Source organism: Myotis brandtii, unplaced genomic scaffold (genome assembly GCF_000412655.1).
Source record: "Myotis brandtii unplaced genomic scaffold, ASM41265v1 scaffold806, whole genome shotgun sequence".
NCBI lineage: Eukaryota > Metazoa > Chordata > Mammalia > Chiroptera > Vespertilionidae > Myotis > Myotis brandtii.
This window is the reverse complement of record NW_005371249.1, coordinates 11412-34632: the sequence shown is the minus strand read 5'-3', so window position 1 is coordinate 34632 and position 23221 is coordinate 11412. Positions and strand designations below refer to the sequence as shown.

General features: G+C 48.1%; 1 protein-coding gene across 6 annotated transcripts in view; it reads left to right on the top strand.

Moving 5' to 3' along the window:
- ALDH1B1 (aldehyde dehydrogenase 1 family, member B1) overlaps nucleotides 1-23221 on the top strand; it is a 211716-nt gene that overhangs the window by 183848 nt on the left and 4647 nt on the right. For all 6 annotated transcript variants that reach the window (XM_014531535.1, XM_014531533.1, XM_014531534.1 and 3 more), the window contains one exon: nucleotides 3567-3804. In XM_014531535.1, coding sequence (XP_014387021.1) covers nucleotides 3695-3804 — 110 coding nt within the window. In that variant the 5' untranslated portion in view covers nucleotides 3567-3694. The remainder of the gene's footprint in view (nucleotides 1-3566; nucleotides 3805-23221) is intronic.

The window sequence follows — 23221 nt, the reverse complement described above, 5'->3', positions numbered from 1 at the left end:
GTCAAGGTAACCCCCCTACACCTCATCACAAAGCTACTGAGTGGTGGGGCTGGAGAGACCCTAATCCATCTACCTCAGTGTCCAGTTCTCTCTCTCCCACATTCCAGCTGCCCTTCTGAGGCAGCTATAAAGAGGTCAAGTTAAAGCTACCCTCTGACCTTGGCAGTCATTCTTTGTTGGGTCCCAGGAACAGGGTCATCTGGGTCATTGTTTAAAATGTGATGAGAAGTGGGCATTTAACCAGACAACAGCTGTCGTGTGAATTGAGTGACTCAATTGTCCTTGAGAAATGTGGGTCCTCTGGGAGCGACTCCCAGCACTTTCTGTCCCCTGATCCGAGGTGACTAATGGGAAATCCATGTCCAACCCTAAACCTGGTGGCAAAGAGAATCGCCTTACACCCTGAAGCAGCCACTAAATTTTAGCTCTAGTGAAGTTGAGGGCTTGCTGAAAGCAGACAAATGTTTCACAGTTGTGTTTCACCGACTGCATGAAATCCTAGGACAACACAGCAAGAAGGCACCCTCCCATATTTGCCCATATTTGTTCGTTCGTTCATTCATTCATTCCCCAAACATTTCTTGAAAATGGTGCCAGGGTTTCCACGTGTGTGTGAGACGCGGCCTTCACCCTCAGGAGCTTCAGTCTAGTGGGGAGATAAACTAGTAGACATATAAGTAAGGGGCTTTCTTAGCCAACTCCTGCCTTTACCACATGAAGGAGTGGAGGCCCAGAGAGTGGGGGGGAGGGAGGCCCTCCTCTGCTTTCAAAGAAGAGATTTGCACAATTTTGCATTTGAGCCAGAGACCTCACAATGGCATTTTTTCAGGAGGCTGGAGGGGTTGAAATTTCTGTTTTCCCCAAGGCAAGCTGTAAGAGCATTCCTTTGACAAGAGAGTAAAACATCTGTGTTTACAAGAGAGATAAGCAGGAATCTGGCAGCTGTGGGCCTCTGAGGCTGCCTTATGAAGGTGTTGCCTCAAAAGACACAGTTTGAGGTGAAGATATCCAGAGGGGACAGCCTGGAGCCTGGCCCGGAGTGCAGTGTGGGTTTCTTCCTTCTGGTCTCCCATCTTGGTGGGGGGAGAGGGGGCAGCCAACCCTGTGCAGAATCAGGCATGGACTTGCTGCCTACTGAGTGGTTGTTTAATGGGTGGATTTCATCTTATTTCTGTTCTGTTCCATCCAACACTCAGCATACAGAGAGATCAGAACATTTCATAATCCCGCCATTTCCCATCTCCTAGATCACATTAAGTTCATAGTTAAGGCCCTGCACTATGGCCCACCTCACCAGCCTCGTCTCTCCTCCTCAAACTCTCAGGCATTCCATGCTGAGCCCAGATCAAAGTTCTTATTCTCAAACACACGTCCCTTCTTTCCTTCTGGCATTTGCCCATGCTGTTCCCTCTGGTTGGCATGCCCTTCCCTACCCTTTGCTGCCTGTCCTTTAAGACTCTTCCTCTTCCCTGCCCAGGAAGATAAAATTGGCGCCTCCTCTCTGAGAAACCTTTGAGGCCAGCACTTATCATGGTGGGATGATAGGGGAGAGGGAGGAGGAGAAAAAATCTCTCTCTCTTGAGTGTGTTTCCCTTTTCCACAACAGTTGCAAGTGCTTTCAGATAAAACCAATAGCGAGCAGTGCAGACAGACCTCATACACATGGCCCATCGGTGGTGGGGTTGGAGGTGCGGTCCCAGCAGTGGGCACAGGACACAATCCCACCTGCCTGGCTCTCCCTCTCCCCCTCCCTCGTCCCTCACACCTGTTCTCTAGGGTTGCACTCTTTTTGCTCTGCCTTCTGGAAAACCCTGGCTAAGATGCCCTGTTCTCTATCAAAAAACTCTCTTTAAGCCCTGGCCAGTGTGCTCAGTGGTTAGCGCGTTAGCTCATGCACCGAAGGGTCTTGAGTTTGAGTCTCCATCAAGGGCACACACCTAGGTTGCAGGTTTGATCCCTGGCTCCAGTCGGGGCATGTACAGGAGGCAACCAATTGATGTGTCTCTCTCACATCAATGTTTCCCTCTCTCTTTCTCTCTCTCTCTCTCTTCTCTCTTCCCCTTCCTCCCTTTCATTCTCTCTAAAAATCAATGGAAAAATATTCGTGGGTGAGGATTAAGAAAAAACAATAACAACAACAACAACAACAACAACACACACACACACACACACACACACACACACACACACACCTTAAGTCATTGATCCCATACTCTCATCCCCACAGGTCACACAAGCTTAGTGATCAGGAGCAGGGCTCAGGGCCCAGGCCTGTGGGTTTGAATCCCAGCCCCACCCCTGGCTGTCTCCATGGCCTTGAGGTTGCTGAGGAGGAGATGCTGGAGCAGCTTGCTCAGCACCATGCCACCTTTCTTCTAGATGGAGAGGCTGGAGGGCTAACCTTTCTATCGCCCATGAGCTCCGCACTCCCACACATCTAGGCTTCTGGATGAACCAGGTAGATGCACTCTAGTGAGATCTGGAAATCACAGTGAGTCGGAGAGCATCCTCCTGCCTGCCTCCTTCAGGCAAGCAAGGCTGTGTGAGCACAGGGTCTCTCTGGAGCCATGTGCTGGGGTCCATTCTTCACATCCCTGGGGGTTGAGGCAGCCCCAGAGGCAGGATGGTCTGAACGCTTCCTCTTCACATCCCTGGTTGGAGCAAAATGAACAAAGGACGAAGGTTCAGGCCACATGCTATCAGTTAAGTAAGGAGGAGACAGGTGGGGTTTTGCTGAACAGCACCTCTGACTAGGGTGACTGCGAACAAATACAGCTCCTCTGTTGGTGCCACCCTCCTCTTCCACGGGGGCTGACCTGGAGTCAAGGCTTAGCTCTATGGCTCTGTCACTGGGTGGCCTTTGGAGAAACACTGCACTCTCAGAGCCTCAGTTTCCCCATCTATAAAACAGGACAGATGAGTCTACCCATTCATGCAGGAAGAAGTGTTTTGTAGAAGGAAACCCAGCAGAAGGCTCCGGGTACCGGTGGCATCTGAGTTGTGTACCTCTGGGTAGCCCCAACATGTTACTTGGAGGAGTCAGGGTAATCCCACTGAAGAGATGCCAATGGAGCTCCTCCCCAGGCCTGGAGGGCTGCAGGCTGGTGGAGGCAGGTCCCTACACCACTGTGCACAGGAGCCTTGGACACCTCACACTGACAACAGGAAGGTCAGAGTTGGGGGGTCAAGGCTGGGGCTCCACCAACAGGCGAGGAAGGCTGGACAGGTGGGCCCATTTCCAGTCCTCGGGGTGGTCACCTGTGAACAGTGGGACAAAAGGAGGGACAGAGGGGTGCAGAGCATCTGGGATCTAGGCCTGACTCTAGCCCAGGTTCACTGTGTGCTTTTGGGCAAGTTTCTTCCATCTCTGGGCCTCAGTTTTCTCTCTTGTTAAACAAGAACTAAGTGGTCTCTGAGTCCCCCTCTAGCCCTGAAATTCTGTGGGTCAACAAGAAATCTCCCCTCGTCAGCATTCTGCTCCTGCACAAGCCCACAAAAGAAGCCAAAGCAGCCTGTTCTCCATTCATTTGGAAACGAATTCCCTGAATCCATCTCTCCTTCCCTAGATGCTTGCTCTTGCCGGTCCAGATCTGCACACCAGCGCCACGTGTTTCAGATATCTCAGCATGTGATACAGTTTCTCATCAGGCTACGGAAATGTTCTCCCAAACCACCAAACCGAGCGGTCTGCAACATGGAGCTGAAAATAAAGCAGCAGAAAGACAGTGGTGTTGTTGTGAAGAAGCGGTCAGGAACGACCTGGGAGGCAGAGATGACAGTGGAATGCCAGGCCTTGGCCACAAGGTGAGTCCAAGGGAGGCAAGGACTGTGTATCCTGAAACTGGTCCTCCTCGTAACAGCTTCAGGAGGTAGGTGTCATTTCCCCCATTATAGAGGTGAGGGAGGCAAGGCTCAGAGAGGTGAAGTCCTCTGCCCAAGGTCACACAGCCAGTAGCTGAATCAGGTTTTAAAATGTAGTCTGCCTGACTTTTCACTGTGCTACATGACCTTCCTGCTGATACTGATCTGTTTCTAAACATGTCCCCATTAGTGGACTGTCCCTTCAAGGACAAATGCTGGGTAGACTCAGCTCTTATCACAGAGCTCACAGACACAGAAAAGATGCTCAGTAAATGTTGGTGGAATTGAATAGAACTGAATTTCTACTAGCATCCACTTGACACTTGAAATTGATGGACAGGTGATACCCTGTTAGGGCTGTGGTGTGTATAATCTCTACAATGGCTCCCGGGGAGTTGGGCAGATAGACAAGGAGGTTTAGTCCCAGCGGGGGTGGAGGGAGGAGGGGCACAAGGTCAGACCCTTAGAAAGAATTAATAATATCCAAGGAATTCTCACGGAACAGTAGGGGGGAATAAAGATTTTTCAAAGACGCCCTAATGGCAAATTTTCTGGATTTTCCAGCTAATTTGAAGGTACCTACTTGGAACATTTTCTTGTCAGAAAAGATTTTAAAATACATTCATTCAGTGTGACATGATAATTGGGCCTGGCTGCCTGATGAATGCCTTTTATCTATTCCTGAGCTATTGTTCCCTGGGATCGAGCTGATGGGCTGGAACGGGCACTTTGTTAAATGCACAAACAGAGCTACTTGCAACAGTTCTGGCCACTGATGCAATGGGGGTCTCAGAAAGATTCCTAGGGGCTCATCATGAGAAGGTGTCAGAGAAGGAACTTCAGAGATTAGAGAAGGCAACTTCCTCACTGTTCTCCTGGGGGACTGAGGCCCAGGGAGGAGCAGGGCGTGCCGGGATCACACAATGTGGAAGTGGCGGAGATGTGGACCTGGTGTCCTGGCCCAGAACCAAGCCTCTCTCCCCTGCCTTCAAGGCTTCTGTGGAAAGAGGCCAAGCAATGGACAGTGCACATTGGTGCAAAGCCACTCACACCCCCTCTTGATCCTCTGCCCAGCGCCCGGAGAACACACTTGTCTCATGCAAGGGCTTGGCTGCCAGAGCAGGATGCATTTCTGACAGCTGACTTTTCTCAGCTATACAGTGCGTTATCAAATCAGCTATTTTTATAGGCTCCCTTTCCCTTTTTCCTTCTTTTATCTTTTCTTTATTTTAATGCCTTTGTTTTCTCGAAGGCAAATTTCCAGGCCTGGCCATCTGATAACCATTGCAAAGACTCCGTGAGTCTTTATCACTCTTTCTAAGAAAGAAGGATTTACTTGGCCTTATTATTTATCTTTACATGATATTTTGGGTTATCTTGATTTTTTTTGTTGAAATTCTTTTAGCATTTTGTTTTAACTAGTATCTGTTTTGGGGTATCTCAGAGCCTCCATATGTTAACACATTGTTTACAAAACTGTGGCTTGGGTTTTCTGCTTTGTCAAGGCAGAAAACTATTTTTCTCTTTAAAAACTCAGTGTTATCTGATCTGCCTTTCATTAACATTTGAGGAATAAAACAGTTCCATCGAGAGTATGACATTGACATTTCCATTGTTTTTCTTAGAAAACACCACAATGTTAATCATCCCTCAAGGGACTTCATTCTCTACAGATGATAACTAAGGTCCGGGCTAGGTGTGCATGTGTGTTGGTGTTTAGATGTGTTGGTGTCACGTGTCTGTGTTCTCATGCTTGTGTCTGGGAGTCTCAGTATGTAGTTATGTCACTGTACACGTGACTGTGTTTGTCTGCCAATGTGTCACTGGCTGTGTGTATGTCTAGAGCAGGGGTGGGCAAACTTTTTGACTCGAGGGCCACAATGGGTTCTTAAACTGGACCGGAGGGCCAGAACAAAAGCATGGATGGAGTGTTTGTGTGAACTAATATAAATTCAAAGTAAACATCATTACATAAAAGGGTACAGTCTTTTTTTTTTTTAGTTTTATTCATTTCAAACGGGCCGGATCCGGCCCGCAGGCCGTAGTTTGCCCACGGCTGGTCTAGAGTGATGGTGTGTGAGTGTGTGTGTACAGATGATTCTGTGTGGATCTGAATGTATGTGGATAAGTGCATTGTGTGTGCCTGTGTTTTATGGCCACGTGACATCTATGTTCATGAATGTATGTTTTTATGTACATGTACTGATACATATATACATAGGTGTTATGTGTGTGATGAGTCGTGTGTTTGTGTTCATGTGTCTGACTGTGGGCACATGTGTGGGGATGTCTTTGTCTGAGTTTTTTACTTGAGTGTTTGCAGGAGGGAAAGCTCAGATTTGTGTTCAGAACCTTCTATATACATGTACACAGTACCCTCTAGTGGGCATGATTAGAAAGGGTCCCAAACAAAACAAAAAAAAAGTTGGGGGGCGGGGGGGAGCAGGATCCAAATCACCTTCAATTCCAGACTGGTCCATGGCCACATACAGGGCAAAGTTTCCAGGATGGACCTTGAGAGGGCAGGAAAAGTCAGCCACCCACTTCACAGGGGACTCTGTGCAGGGTCCTGCCCTCAGTGTGGGGGTCCAGCTTCACAGTGTGGGGGTGAAAGGGCTCATTCTCTGGCGTGGAGGCAAGATCACTGAGCTTGGTGGGTCAGTGGGCCAGGAGGGAGGCAGCCTGCACACAATCCAGCCACAACGGGGAGGGACCTTACCGAGAGCTCACAGTCACTGGGGCCCCGCATTCTCCATTGCCCTGGCCAGGCCCACGCCAAGTCCCAGTGTTCTGGAAACAGGAACCCTTCACCTGTGATGCTCTGAGTTTCCTCTTGCCGTTGTAACACAGCAGTGCAACCTTAGCAACTGAAACTGACACATTCATTACGGTAGAGTTCTGGCGATCAGAAGACTAACATGGGCTGCTCAGGACTGTATCCTCTGGAGGCTCTGGGGAGAATCTGTTTCCTCCCCTTTTCCAGCTCCTGAAGGCACCTGCATTCCTGGCCCATGGCCCACCTTCCCAACAAAGCAATTATGAATGATCCTTTGTATGTCCTGCGGGATTTGCTGGGCTAATATTTTGTGGAAGGGGAATCTCTATTCATGAGGAATGTTGGACTACAGTCTTTTCTTTTATTGGAATGTCTTTGTCCGCTTTCGGTATCAGGGAAATGTTGGCCTTTAAAAATGACTAGAAGCGTGTCCTCCTCTTCTCTTTTCTGTGAGAGTCTGTGTAGAATTGGTGTTATTTCTTCCTTAGATAACTTGGTATTAGAATTCACCAGGGAAGCCATCTGAGTCTGGAGTTTCCTTTGTTGGGAGGTTTTCAATGATGAATTCAATTTGTTTAACAGACCCAGGGCTATTCTTGTTATCTATTTCTTCCTGAGTGAAGCTTTGGTAGTTTGAGTCTTCCAAGGAATTTGTCCATTTCCTCAGAGTTATTAACTGTATTGTGATAAAGCTGAGGAGAAGTCAGTGCTGAAATAACCAACCCATGAGTGAATGACTCGCCTAAGGAGACCATTGCAGACAAAGAGCAGAAATTCTGGGTTAGGAAATAATGTGAAATTCATGAAAAACTTTATGCTTTTTTGAAATGAGTCAGTTTATTAAAAGGTACAATTATGCACAAAGATGCAAAGCAAAGTCATCAAAAATTGGAAACCACATAAATGTCAAAGAAAGTTAATATATGGTATAGTCACTAAGTGGAATATATATTTTTAATTTAAATTATTTTTTAAAATTGATTTGAGAGAGAGGAAGGGGAGAGAGAGAAAGAAACATTGATTTGCTGTTCTACATATTTATGCATTCATTAGTTGATTCTTGTATGTGTCCTGACGGGGAACAAACCCACGACCTTGGCGTATCGGGACAATGCTCCAATCCACTGACCCACCTGGCCAGGGCTAGAATATATATTATAGAGTATTACTTAAACACTCTGAAAATATGCATAGCAACATCTAAAAAGAAGTACACCAAAATGTTAATACTAATTATTTGTTGAGGTTTTGAATCTACAGAGTCCTTTTTTTTTTCCTTTTCATATCCTCCAAATTTGCTATGTAGTATTTTTAAATATATTTTTATTCATTTCAGAAACAAAGGGCACGGGAGAGAGAGAGAGAAACATCAATGATGAGAGACTCATTGATTAGCTGCCTCCTGCATGCCCCTACTAGGGATCAAGCCCACAACCTGGGCATGTGCCCTCACTGGGGATCAAACTGTGACCTCCTGGTTCATAGGTCGAAGCTCAACCACTAAGCTACACTGGACAGGGTATATATATATTTTTTAAACTATATTTTTATTGATTTTTTTTTAGAGAGAGAGGAAAGGAGAAGGAGAAAAGATAGAAACATTCATTATAGAGAAACATCAATGGGCTGCCTCCTGCACGCCCCCTACTGGGGATTGAGCCCGCAACCCAGGCATATGCCCTGACTGGGAATTGAACCTCTTGGTGCATGAAATGACGCTCAGTCCACTGAGCCATGCCAGCTGGGCTATATATTTTTTAATGGAATGAAAAACTGTTAAGAGAAACAACATTTCCTCCCACTTCTAGTAGGGCATAACTAGACTTCCTATCAAACTCAGGGCCTGACACAAAGTAGTCCCCCAATAAATGCAGTAAAGAACCAAGACCAGCGATCTGAAGGTCCCTCTGTCCTGGGGCCTTGGCTGCTGCCAGCATGGCTGCTTCTCCTGCTGCTGTCACCATCACCACCACCAATCTGTGCCCAGGTCCCAGCCCTGGCTGCCCCTTTGGGGTCCTTCAGCACCCTGGACCACCCTAAATGTAGTGTGTGTGCATATCAAGTGGCCAGGCACACTGCCTACCATCCCCGAGGGGCTGAGCCCACATACACATGCTCTGCCACCAGCATATCTCCTCTGCTCACATATACGCTCCATTATCTCATTAGACTTCACTTACAAAACACAAGTTCAAAGGTGAAATTATTAAGCATTTCAAAACAATGACAGCAAAACATAAAACCAAATGCTCCGAGCAACAACACAGATTGCATATCTATAAAAACAGCCTGGTAGGAACACAGTGGCCCAGGCAGCAGAGGCTGCAAGTGGAGTGGTGCCCCTTACAAGTCAGGATGGGTGACAGGGCAGACCCAGTAGTTGACGTATGTTGAATACCATACGTACCAAAAGCATACACACTCCCCCTCCCCATATTACAACGTGACATATGTTGTTGACAGTAGTAGGAAATAAAACACCATGAGGACAGAGAACATTTCTTGGTTCTGTTTATAGCTGTATCCTCAGAGCCCATCCTGGTGACTGGCACTTAGTGGGTAACCAATAAATATTTAGTAAATATAATTATAGAGTAAGTATTATCTGTACTTTCTCATTAGCATATAACTCCTACTCATCCTTCAAAATCCTCTTCAAAATGCCCCCTCTTCTAGGAAACCTTCTGCAATTTTTCTAGAATTGGTGATTTCTCCTATACTTTTACTGTACACCCTTCTATTTTAGCACCGAGCTGAAGCATGAGATTATAAGACAGCACCTTACACAAATCCTCAGGGTTTAACATTTTTTCCTTAGGAATTTTGTTAACTATCAAAAATCCTGCCCTAACCGGTTTGGCTCAGTGGATAGAGCGTTAGTCTGTGGACTCAAGGGTCCCAGGTTCCAGTCCGGTCAAGGGCATGTACCTTGGTTGCGGGCACATCCCCAGTAGGGAGTGTGCAAGAGGCAGCTGATCGATGTTTCTCTCTCATCGAAGTTTCTAACTCTCTATCCCTTTCCCTTCCTCTCTGTAAAAAAATCAATAAAATATATTTTTTTAAAAAATCCTAACCCTGTCAACTAGGACAGAATAAAACTTTCCATGTCATTTTCTAAGAAGTATTTTGTCTATTACTCATCCTTCCCTCCCTTTTAAACAAATGCTTTTATTTTAGTAGTAACATGTTTCTGCTTCCTTTTTTCAAAAATAAATTTTAATTTTGGAATAAATCTAGATGCAGAGGGAAGTTGTACAGATACTACGGAGATCACAAATATCCCTCTGCCAGCCTCCCCCATTGTTAACATTTTATGTTACCACCGTACAAGGGTCAGAACAAAGACATTTGACATTGGTACGTCACGATGAAGTAAACTCCAGACTTTATTTGTATTTCTCAGTCTCCCCATCCTCAGAGGGCAGGGACCATGTGAGTCTTACTCACCACTTGGATCCCAGCATTTAGCACTGAGCCTGGGAGTTCGTGAACTCCTAGTAGATGTGTGATGGGTAAGTGAGTGAGTGAGTGAGCAAGATCCAGGCAGAGAGCACTGGGCTGTCACACATGCAGCCAAACCTTCGAGTGGCCCAGTTTCCCACATTTCTCACCAGCTGCCAGGCCATCACATCAGATGCAGGTTTTCAAATAGAAGAGAGAAGTTGAATGATTAAAGCTAAACAAAGCAGTGGGCTGAGCCTATTCATCTTGAGGCAAGCTGCTTCCCACTCCACCCCGCCTGCCCCGGAGCCCCGCAGCCAGGCCTGGCCTGCAGCCAACCCTCAGTGTCCAAAACGTGCACCTAGTCAGGAATGTGGGGTCAGAGACTTTGCGAGGGAGGTCACCCATCACCTCCCACCTTGGATGGCCAAGGGACATGGCTCTCCTTCCCGGGTCCACCCCACATACAGCCAACATGCCCAGCAGTGGAAAGAAGGAAAGGAGAAAGACCCCGCACCTGACACCTACTGGGAGCTCTGCTAGTTCTCAGCCTTTTCATCCCCAGACACCCCACCCCACCCCAGCATTCCCTCCCCTCTGCTGCCTCACCTGTTTGCAGATTATTGCCAGTCAGATGCAGAGGGTGTTACACCCTTTTACAGAGGTGGAAACTGAGGCTCACCATCCCCCTCCCCTCTGGCTCCTGGCGGGGATCTATTGTGCCTGCCTCTCAAACAGCGTTTCTTGAATGCTCATCTGGGAGAGGACGCGTTTCCAGGCGATAGTGTCCTCTGGGATGCTTTCACTGCTAAAGACCTTGGATTGGAAACCACTGGCCTACTCTACCCTCTCGGCTTTGCAGACGAACAGCTGCTGCCCAGAGAGGACAAGCAACACATCCAAGGACACCTGATGAGCAAACCTTAACAGAGAGCCGCTCTCTGACCAATCACCCTCACCCTGATGGATCTCTGGATTGTTCCCCTCCAGCCTGACCTTAGCAGAGAGCAGAGAAAACATGACATGAGGACAAAAGGGGGATAAACTTTGATGGCGAGGAGAGGAGAGGCATGAAGGGGATCCAGGCAGTCGGTGCCTCTCGGAGGGTACCAGGAGGAGGCGGCCGAGTACACTGGGCACAGCGCGGAGGGTCTGGGGCAGGGACTGGATGGGAGCTGCGTGGGCCTGCAAGAGAGGGCAGATCCCTTTACTGCTTCAAAAACACCTGCAGATGCTGCCCAACTGACACAAACTCCATAGTCCCTCAGTCATCTGAGCTCTTGCCACCCACTTCTGCCCTCCTCCTGCCTCCAGGCCTTGACTCCAGCTAGTCCTCGAGCTGTTGCCTCTTCTCTCCTCTGCGGCTCAGATGCATCAACAACCAACACAGCTGTGGCGTAGTTGTGCCCGTGGATGTGCTGGTCATGTGGCAGGATGGTAAGAAGCTAGGAAAGTTCCTGGGCAAGTGGAATGGGGAAACTGAGACAAGAAAAGTAGACAAGGCCAAACAGTTTGGGCAGCTGGCCGCCAGCTTGGGAACAAGACCTTATCTTCCCCAACCAAGGACAAATGGTTTACACACTCCTCCCTAACCAGAGAAGACATAGCTTAAGTCACCCTGGCCTGGGAAATAGAGAACAAAGGCCCCATTAATACCATTTGTGCCAGTTAAATCCAAGGACAGAGGAAGTCGGGGAACAAATAACAAAAACCCCATTAAAGCCAAACAGACGGAAGATAAAAATACAACAAACCATAGAATAATCACCAATTTCCCTACGTGCTCATTTTGATGCATCAGTATATTTAAAACGCACCTGGAAAGCTGATGAATATTCTACCGAAACCCTCCCCTAAGATTCTTGCCTACAGGAAAAAAAGAAGAAGAAAAGGGGTATAAGAATCCTCATGACAAAGACTCAGTGTAAGCTCGCTCTAGAGCACACCCATGCCCCTTCCCAGGCATGGACTTTTCATTTCTTCCTAAACTCTAAGGGTCCCCAGGAGGCTTGCAACCAGGGCAGAGCGGGCAGCAGCAGCTTGACCCGGGCTCATCCCCTGATCCTGTCTCCAAGGCCCCCTTTTCTCTGACTTCCCAGTGCACTAAGCGCAGCCCTGCCTTGGCTCACTCCTTTCCTATAACGTCTAGAGAGCCAAAGCAGAGCAGCGCACATGCCCCAGGTGCCGGCTCAGTCCCTGTAAGGGTCATGCAGGAGGCAGTCAATCAATGATCCTCTCTCATTATGGATGTTTCTTTTGTTGTTAATTCTCACCCTGGGATATTTTTCTATTGATTTTTAGAGAGAGTGGAAGAGAGAGGAAAAGAATGAGAGAAACATCGATGTGAAAGAAACATGTCGATTGGTTGCCTCCTTCAGGAGCTCTTACCCAGGGCCCAGGCCCTGGAGGAGCTGCAACCAAGGTACGTGCCCTTGACCAGAATCAAACCCGGGGCCCTTTCATCTGCAGGCCGACGCTCTATCCCCTGAGCCAAACCGGCTAGGGCTCATCATTGATGTTTCTATCTCTCCCTCTTCCTTCCTCTCTGAAATCAATAAAATACATTAAACAAACAAAATAACATGAGCATGCAGGGGTAATGGATGAAAATAAGCTGAATGTTTATAAAACAGCAAAGTGAATCCATGCACACTCCTGGAAAATGGACAAAGTGTGTCAAGTTACCCAAAAGTTTACAAAATGCCCCATTGGAGAAACTAAAAGTTGCCAATACAGTCAGTCTTTCATGTCCATGGATTTCATAGCACAGATTCAACCTGTCATAGATCAAAAAAATATTCAGGGGGGAAAAAATCCCAGAAAGTTCCAAAAAGAAAAATGTGAATTTGCCACATGCTGAGCACTATGCTGATTCCACATGAACGAAGTGATGTATATGTATACTCTGCTGTGGCCTATAACCAAATACTATGCCATTTTAATGAGAGACTTGAGAATCTTTGGACTTTGATATCCTTGGGGTCTGGAACCGATCCCCCATGGATACTGAGACAATGTCTATACTAGAAAAAACAGAGACTGAGAATATTCATTGTCTTTATTATCTACTAGAGGCCTGGTACATGACATTCGTGCACTGGAGAGGGTGGTCCCTCAGCCCAGCCTGCGCCCTCTCGTAGTCTAGGAGCCCTCGGGGGATGTCCGTGGGGAGCGGGCCTAAGCCAGCAGTCAGACATCCTTAGTGCTGCTGTGGAGGTGGGAGAGGCTCCTGCCAGCTCAGGGCTTCTGGCTGAGCAGCGCTCCCTCTGTGAGAGTCCACTGACCGCCAGGGGGAAGCTTCTGCATTGAGCATCTGCCCCGGGTGGTCAGTGCGCGTCATAGTGACCGGTCATTCCACCGTTAGGTCTATTTGCATATTAGCCTTTTATTATATAGGATTGCTGCATAACAGATTGTCCCCAAATTTAGCACCTTTAAACAAGTTTCTGAAGGCAAGGACGCCATGAAGGATTTAGCTGGATGGTCCTAGCTCAGAGCCTCTCATGGGATTGTTATCAAGCTGCCCGCCAGGGCCCCCTGAAGGCTTGCCTGGGGCTGGAGGATCCATTTCCAAGTGCACTCATGGGCAGGTTGGCAGCATGGAAGGAGGTCTCAGTTCCTCCTGGGTGGGCATCTCCAAAGCTCACATGGCAGCTTTCTTCCCAGAGCAGGAGATCAGAGAGGAAGGCCCAAGACAGAAGCCTCCGTCTTTCATAGTCTAATCGCGATGTGACGTACCACCATCACTCCTACCATCTGCTGTCACACAGGCGAACCTCCTGGTACACTGTGGGAGGAGACCACAAAATGTGGGTGTGAATACTAGGAGTCAGAGTGCTGGGGGCCATCTTGGAGCCTGGTTATAACATTTTTTTTTTTTTTTTTTACCAAATTGTCATTTAGACCAAATTAAGATCAACATGTTTTTAGCCCAGTTGCCTTCAGCCAGATGACAGATGGCTTTGGAACCCAAACAGAAACACGAATGAGGGCATCTCCTCTATGTGGTTTCCTCTATCTGGTGAGCTGAATAATGGTTCCCAAAGTAAGTCAGGTCCTAATTCCCAGAACCTGCATAATTTTGGCTGGAAAAGGCATCTCTGCAGCTGTGATTAAGTTAAAGATTTAAACTGGGGGGATTATCCTGGGTTATCTAGGTGGACCCTAAATGCAACCAGGGGCCCCTTATCAAGGAAGCAGGTACTAAGCTCCTGGCTTTGAGGATGGAGGAAAGGACCATGAGCCAAGGAATGCAAGAAAAGCAGCTCTAGAAACTGAAAGAGCAAAGAAATGAGTCCTCCCCTAGAACCTCAGGAGGGCATCCGGCCCCGCTGAAACCCTGATTTGGCCAAGGAAACTGATTTTCAACTTCTACTTCCAGAGCTGTAATAGAATAAATGTGTGTTGTTTCAAACCACAAGTTCGTGGTGTGCCACAGCACATGGGTGGGGAGGGAGAGACTTTCACACTTCGCTGCTCTGTGAAGCAGATAATGGTGATGATGATTCTAAGAAGGTATTGATTAAACAGGGTTTGCCAATGCTGTCCGGTGAATAAACAGCCCCTCCCATCCCACAGTCACCGAGATGGCTTTAGTGGAGTGTGAGCTGAGATTCTGGCCTTGGTCAGCGGGAGGATTGTTCTGACCCCTCATTACCCCTCCTCTTGGTTTTCTTTTTGCTTGAAAATAAGATTAAATTGTCTATTTCCCCTCTTTGGGTGTTGAAAGTCAGGAAGCCTGTTAAATAAACATCCATGTGCAAAGCGCGGGTGTGTTTCCAACAGGCAGTAACTGCACCTCTAAGGCCACAGATGTCCTGGGGTACTACTCCCGCCCTGCCCTGCCCTGCCCTGCCCTGCCAGGCTCTCTCTGCCTGTCCTGGGGCAACCCCCTGTCCCTCTCTGATTCAGTGTCCTGTCCTGTATATTCAGGGTAACAATAATATTAACTCATATTCTTCCTGTCACAGTGGCACCCCCTTTGGCTCAAGTTATAAATGACAACGCAGGACTCATTTTTAGCTGAAAAGCACTAGGACTATCATATAGATGCTTTAACATAAAATGATCACCTTTCAGTTTGTAGGCAGCTGATGTCTGGGCCCCCGAGAGCCCACCTCCACCCTGGCCGCCAGCCCCTGCCCTAGGACCCCTAAAATCTCCCATGACTCAGTGTCTAAAGGAGTAATGCCTAGCTCAGCAGGGAAATGCAGGGACCAGGTACAGAAAATTTAGAGCCAGGCTCTACGCTCAAGAGTCACTGCTGGCTTTCCTTTAGTCAGTGTTTTGAATAGCACTACTGGGCTTGGTCTGGGCCCCTCCATAGATGCAAGCACTCCCCAGGGTTGATACCGGCTCTCTGAGGAGCCTCTCCCACGCTTTACATACCAGAGCCTCGGCTCATGGAAGAACTAGGAGTGCAACTGGGAATGAAGCCATTGCCCGGCCAGAGACCTGTGATCAGTCCATTCACCAGCCTTTCTAGCAGGTCGTCTGGTTCAAGAACTTGGCCCTGGGAGCACAGACCTGGCCAGCTGACATCTAGACCCCATGACGGATTCTCACTGGACAAGGTGGAAGCCACATTCCTTGGTTCCTGACCTTAAGTCATTTTACACTGCCCTTCCTCAGGGACCTTCCCAGACCTCTCAGCCCAGGCCCAGAACTAGAAAGAACCCAGAGCCAGAGACCCCTGGTGCTGCCTCAAGGGGTCGCCAGGGGGAGGGGAGGATGCAGCAAGCAGCTCCCTTTCACTGGGCTTCACATTGGCCTTCTCTGTAAGATTTCATTGGGGTCTGTGATCTAGTGCAATCCCTTCACTGTGCAATTAGGCCCAGAAGACACACAGGGAGGCAGGCAGCCTGGGATCCAGGCCTCTGGTCTCCCAGCCTGGAGATCTGCCCACTACACCTCATGTCCTCTCTCCTCTGTGGGTCCACCCTCTCTGGCATGCAGGTACGTCAGTCTGTTCTAGGAAGGAAGGTTCCATGATCCATTATCCATGTGAACAGATGTGCAGTGGGAAGCACCTTCCTTATCCCAACCCTGGGGCAATTTCACCAACCTGCAGCTGATACCTTAACCAGGATGCAGCCTATCTGAAAAGATTGTTTAAACACCACACTGATACCAGGGGAACAATAAATAAGACTGTGCTACATGTGGTTTCTCCTTATGGATGCTAGTTCAAGGCCTCTCTGGGTCTCAGTCTCCCATCTGTAAAATGGCGGTGTTGGGCCGGAACTCTAAGGCCCCCTTGCTCCCTGATCTGTGCCTGATTCTGTAAGGCCAGGGGTCAGCCATCGTGGTATTCCTCTCAGGGAGGGGCTGCCTCCTGGATGGCCCCTCATGGCAAGATCTTTGGAACCAGATATGCAGAGGAGAGACTCAGCCCAGGCCAGTCCCCTCCAGTAGCTTGCCTAGTGCTGGAGCGTGTGGCATTCAAGGCCAAGCTTTGCAATTCCAGCTGTGCCACTTGTGAGTGAATCATTTTCTCTCTCTGATCCTCAGTGTCTTTTGCTGGCGAGAACACTTTGCCTTTTTGTCTCATCACTCCTCTATCCTGCTAACTGAAATGTGGATGTGGTAGCTGCCATTTTGGGCCACGGACACGATGCCCATTGCTCAGCATAACCAAATGGTGAATAGGAAAGGATGTGTATCCTACACAGTTACCTCCCCGGACTGCTTACCTCTGGGCATCTTTTACTTATTGGGAGAAATCAACCACTGTTCTGTGTAAGCCACCTTCACTAGAGTCTGCCACTCGGAGCGAAGCCGAATCCTCACTCACTGCCATGGGATCTGATGACATTAAATGGTTCTCATCTAACCAAGTCACCCTCCTGCCTCGATGTCCTTCTGTGCCACCTCAGGATAGCATTGAAACTCCTCAGCATGACATGTAAGGCCCTTCATGATCTGTACCCCTCTTACTGCTCTAGCCTTGGCTTTCTCACTGCTCCCCAACCTGCCATCATACCCCGGTCACCAGCCAGCAGGAGTTACTCACAAGCCCACAAGCCCCTTCTCACCTCTGGCCATTTGCACACTCAACTCTGTCTTCCAAAAGTGCCATTTCTGCCCCAGCCCTTTTCAGCTTCCAAGATTCAGCTCAAGTGTCACCTCCCGCAGGAAGCTGCCCTGACCTTCCCAGGCTTTGCTTTGTTCTGTTTCCTGTTTCTCTCTGCTCTCTTGGCATCATGGGGCTTTTCCATGCTGTGTGAGAGAAACACACCAGTTTCCACGTCCGTCTGCCTCTCCAGTGAGTGAGCGGCCTGAGGACAGGGGTGCTGTCCCATTCGCCTCTGCGCTGCCAGGGCTTCTGCTGCAGGGTCATCAGCAACAGGAACTGAGTGGAGGGAGGAAGGATGGATGGCAGTTGCCTGCTAATGTGGGAACTGCTGGGCCTCGGCAAAGGGCTGTGCCTAGGAAATAGTCGCTGAATCAAAAAGAACTGTCTGGAGACAGAGGTGAAAGACAAGGGCATCCTGAGCCACTGTTCCCCTACTCTGGTCAGCAAGGAGTCAGATACTGCTGGATGCAAGAGGCCCTTGTGCATTCGTTGGCAAATCCGCACGGTGTGTCATTAACGGTGGGCAACATTTCAGGCTCGCTCAATCAGCAAATGTGCCACGATACACTTGGCCGCTGCCAACACCTTGTACTTCAACCGTTGCCTCATAATGGCCCATAACCAGAGATGATAACAGGATGGGAAAGTCAATTGACTGGTTTTCTCACAGAGCATGCATTCGGGGTCCAAAGTTTATGGCCCAAGGACTCTGCTCGCAATGAACAGTATTTACCAGCTTTACTACAACTTTCTGTGGCCCTGATCCCCTATTGGCCCTTTTGTCCATCTCAATCCCCTCCTTTTCAGTGGGGGAGACCGAGGCCCAGCGGGAGGAGGTTGCCCAAGGTCACACAGTGAGGCTGGAGCAAGGACCAGGACCCAGGCTCTGACACCTCACCCTATGCCCTTTGTACCACCCCTGCCTGGTTCCGTGATTGCCGTCCAATAATTAACTGTGGATTTAGATAAAGACATTGAGCCCAGTCATGAGGGTCACTAAGCGACAGATCCATTACAGAGCCTTTGAACCAAGAGGACATATTCTATTGATTTGGCAACATAATCTTGTCTTCTTCTTCTTCTTTTTTTACTTATTATGAACAAGCTTAAATATAAACAAGAAATAGAGAGGATATAACAAATTGTCTGTGCCCATTAGCAGCCAGCTTAAGTACTTACCAATACTTGTTTTTCTTGGTAACATACCTTGGAATCGTCTTTCCCCCAGGAAACTACAGGAGACACTCACTCCAACCAGAATGAGATTTTCAAGTTGCAAACTGGATCATGTCCACCTTGACTCCTTCTTCTTAGACACTCTAGGGCAGTGGTTCTCAACCTTGGCTGCACATTAGAATCACCTGGGAATCTTTTTAAAATCCTGACATCTGGGCCTCATCCTCCGGAAATTCTGTTTCTTTGTTACTAATGTTGTGGCCCCACCCCATAACAAAGAAACAGAATTTCTTGCATTCGTTTTGTTTGGGTCAATCTTGTCGTTGTCCTCTGAGCTCCTCCAGGGTGAGACCATGTTAGATCAGATATTTTCAGCTGTAGCGCCACGGCACACTGGTGTGCCACAAGAATTTTTAAAACATGCAATACCTGCTATTTAGTCAGGGGCACTGACTTCGTTTCCCTTAGATTGTCAAATAATGAAATGATAACAGCCAACGTAACAATAGCCATCTGGTGTGAATGAATTAAAATTATATGTGTGTTTTTTGCCAGATTGGCCAAAAAATAGAATATGTAACTTGGTGTGCTGCAGAATTTTAGTAATTAGTTTATGTGTGCCATGAGTTGAAAAAGGGGAAAATCGCTGTGTTAGATTCATCCAGGGTGCTGGCTCAGGAGCCAGACTCCTTACTTCGGCCTCCACAGCCCTGCATGGTCTGATCCCTGCCCATGCCTCCAGCCTCTTCCAGAGCCATTCACCCCTTCACGCTTCCTGCTTCTGACCTGCTTGTCTTCTCCCAGTTCCTTGAATGCATTTTGACCCCTCCCACCTCAAGGCCTGTGAAGATGCCTGCCCTTTTCACCTGTACCTTTCCTGCCTCTTTATTTATTCGATCCTTGCTTGTCCTTCAGCTCTCATCCTTTACCCTTGCCACTCAACGCATGGTCTTGGCACTAGCAGCATTGGCATCACTGGGGAACTTGTTAGAAATGCAGAATATAAGGCATTCCTAGTTAAGAAGGTTTAACAAGGTCCCCAGAATATGTAGGATGCTATGCTGACCAGTTCTGACTCAAAAATAGGATTGGGGTGGAGGTGGGGGCAGGAGGGGTGCTGTATTCAGAAGAAAGGAATGCTGGGTAAACAGAAGACACAATGTCCACCATAGTTATGGCATTTCTACACACGGAATACTGTTGACCATCTGGCCTGCTCCAGGGGCCATAAACTCAAGTGCCTATAAAAAGCTATAAATGAGTTAATCATTGTATTTGTTAGCTGTAGCAAATTATCACAAATTTATCATCTTACAGTTCTGGGGGCTCAGAAGTCTGAAATGTGTCTCACTGGGCTGAGATGAAGGTGTTGGCACAGATGCGTTTCTTCAGAAAGGCTGGGGGAATTTTGTATCCTTGGCTTTTCCAGCTGCTTGCACTTGGTGGCTGGTGGCTACATCGCTGCAACCTCTGCTTTTGTCTTTGCATCTCCTCCTCTGATGTTGACATTCCTGTGTCTCTTTGACAAGGACCCTAATCATCACATTGGGCTCAATCCAGATGATCTCCCCACCTCCAGGTCCTTGACGGCAGATGCCACTCGCTGCCACACACACTGCCTCCATGCCAGGGTTATATGGGTGCTTCTGTGAGAGCCTTGGTTGCAGTCTGAACTCAGACACCCATCCCCTGTGTGACCTCGAGCAAGTCCCTTTCCCCTTCTGGGTCTCAGTCTCTTCAACTGTACACTGAGGTGCGGACAGAAGGAAAGAGCAAGGAAGCCAGGCAGGCAGAAGGGAAGCCGAGCTATGGAAAATACTCAGGTCTGGTTTGGTTTGACAACATTCAGATTTTTGTGTTCACAGAGTGTAAACTTTACTTAGAGGTGCACTTAGGAGAAAAAGAGGGGGAGTAGGGGATACCTTGGTTTGCTTTTGATAAACATCTTTATTTAAAATTTCCATTCCCTGCAATTCCCTCAGTGTCCTGAGCCAGTCTTCCCTGTTCAGGTCAAATGCAGAGAACAGAGGCACCTGTTATGCTCAGTGCAGAATAAACACCCAGTGCAGTTCGAATGTCTTTTTGTTTAGAATCTGTCTGTTCCGTTCATTATCTCAGAGCCTGGAATCTTCTCCAGTAACTTCGTAGACATATAAGGCTCCAAAATGCTTAAGGCCAGAAATAGCTTCTCTTCCCCCACCAGGCCAGTGTAAATACATCCCTGGGTGACATTCCTGCTGACAATGACCTGACTGTGGCTTGTGTTATCTCACCGTTTCCCCTTCACCTTCAATCCTTTTAGTCCAAACACTCTCAGTGGCCCCAGGCCCAGGATCAGTTACCCAGGCCTGGATCTTTGTTTGACAACCAGAAAACTGAATCCAAAACAATCCTGAAAAATAGTTAACCTCTCTGCAAAAATAATTTGTGGATTTCCCCCTCAGCCTCTGCACATTCATCCTTCTCTCCAAACCATAAAGGTCAAGCATCGTGGAAAAGTTTTAGTCTTTTAATTTTTTTTTTTTGATGCTTTTACAAATGTCTTGCGACAGGACTACTGCGGTGAGTTCTGATGCCAGCCATGGCTTAGGAAGTGTCCAGGCTGGGCATGCTGAATGGAATCTAGAGACAGACAAAGCATTCACTGGGCAGGTCTGTTTCTGAAAACTGTCTATGTTGGAGTCATGGAATACTCAAAGACCACTTAGGCTGGTGTTTCCCAAATATGGTTGCACATCAGAAGCATGTAGAAACTTAAAAAAATTTCTGGGCCCCAACCAACATATAATAATTTAGAATCTTGGAAGGTGAGACTCAAGGAGTTGTTTTTTTTTTTAAGCTCCTCAGGCAATTCTGATGCTCAGCTAAGTCTAGTTCACTCCTTACCTGGTACTCCCCTCCATAAGATTTTGCCAAATGGTTGTCTATTCCCCTTGTATTCCTCCAGAGGTGGGGGCTCATTGCCTTTCAAGGCGCTCCCTCCCTTCCGTCCTTAGCCAATTGTGCTTTGTCAGCATTTCCCCCCCCCCCCCCCCCCCCCCCCCCCCCCCCCCCCCCCCCCCGTAACTTCCCCTCACTGGTCTGGCTTTGCCTTCTAGGACCATATCTGCTTTCACCCTTCAGAGATTTGGAAGGTATAACCTTGTCCCTTGAGTTCTAAGGAGTGGACACCCCCAATTTCTTCAGCTGCTCCTTACAGAACACAGCCTCCAACCTCTCCCCATGGTGACCACTTCCTATCTGCCACTGGCCTCTCTCACCTGCCACAGCTTTCAAATTCGGTCTGACCAAATGTAGATGCTTGCTTTGTCATGGACTCACTGCCTTTGCCGAGGCCTGTTAATGATTGATCAAATAATCATTGAGTCAATCCACCATGGAGTGCCTTGCCAAATGCCCAAGGAGTTCTAGGCTGGCCATGTGCTGTGGGGGAGGGAGAAGGGGCTTTGCAAGGGCTATAGGATTGCCAGGAAACTGGAGCACAGATGTGGCAGGATGCAAGAGGTAGTGCTTTTAGTGACCAACTAAACTTTGCAGCAAGGACTGGGAACATCCTAAGGATAACATGGTAACAAAAGATTCCATAGAGATGTTGCTTAAGAAACAACTATGTGAAACAGTCAGGTTCAAGCAAGAGACTGTGAACAATATGGGGAGATAGGCATTTATTACAGAGAATCAGGGGCTGACAGAGTTGCTGAAGGGCCAGAGGGAGAGCAGGCGTTAGGTAGCCCTTCAGGACCAACTCCCAGAACAAGATGGACCTGGCCCACCAGCCTCATTACTATCTGAGGCCACCTGGGGTTATGTAGGTCAAAGACACATCCTGAAGCCGGATTCAAAGAGCAGGTAGCTGGAGTGGACCTGCAGCCACAGATGCAGCTGGACGCCGAGGAAGGGACAGGAGGGCTAATGCAGACAATCCTCACATTCCTGCCACCATGCTAGTGATGTCCCGACGGGGCAGGACTCTCCCCACCACCTTCCACATCTGGCAGGGGTACTGCTAATTCGCAGCAGCTAGTTCACATCCAGAACTCGAGCTGCAAACAAGGCCGGGAAACTTGAGCTCCTAGCTTCCCAACCTCTCCAACCAGGAGGAAGGTGCAGTGGACACGGAGTGGGTGAGTGAGAAGTGCGTGTTCAGGATGTCCATCTTAGCACCTTATATGACAACAACAAGATGCAGACAAGCTAGATGTCCATCAGCAGTCCTCCCTAGCATGGAATTCTACGCCACCTTGGAGAGGATGAAGTCGTCTTGTAATTAATTAGTGAATTGAGAAAAGGTTCATAAGAAATCCCTAAGTTAAAAAAAAAAGCATTAAAAAAAAGCATGTAGCAAAATAGAAGTCACCATATGATTTTATTTCAACTAAAAGAATTTTTGAAAAATGCGGGGGGGGGGGGAATACCATAAGATTATTGACACTTGGATGAAAGGATGGAAGGTACTTTTCCCCCTCCATCTTTCTTCTGTTTTCCAAGCTTTCTACAGTGTGCATATATTCTTTTTATCCTTAGGACAAAAAAAAAAAACCATTTTTTAAAAAAAATGCACAAATATAAAATCTTCACAAAACTTGGAAAAAGAGCAGAGAAAGCAGAGACAGAAATTAGTGAACCAAAGTAAATACACAGACGGGAGGCACATACTAACTAGTAAGAGGGCAAGGAGAGGTTCAAGGATGGCAGCCTAACTAGGTGCACCGTGCGGGAGGGGGAAATGCAAAATATATTGGGGTCCAGTCTCAGATGGCTGTGACCTGGGGAAGGCCTGCCCCTTTCTGGTTTTTGTTTCTGCTCCCAAACCAGCCGCGCTGAGAGGGAGGGAGCGCGGGCCAGGCGCGGCTGCCCGGGTGGTGAGCGGGGGTAGAGCCAGTCCACCGGAA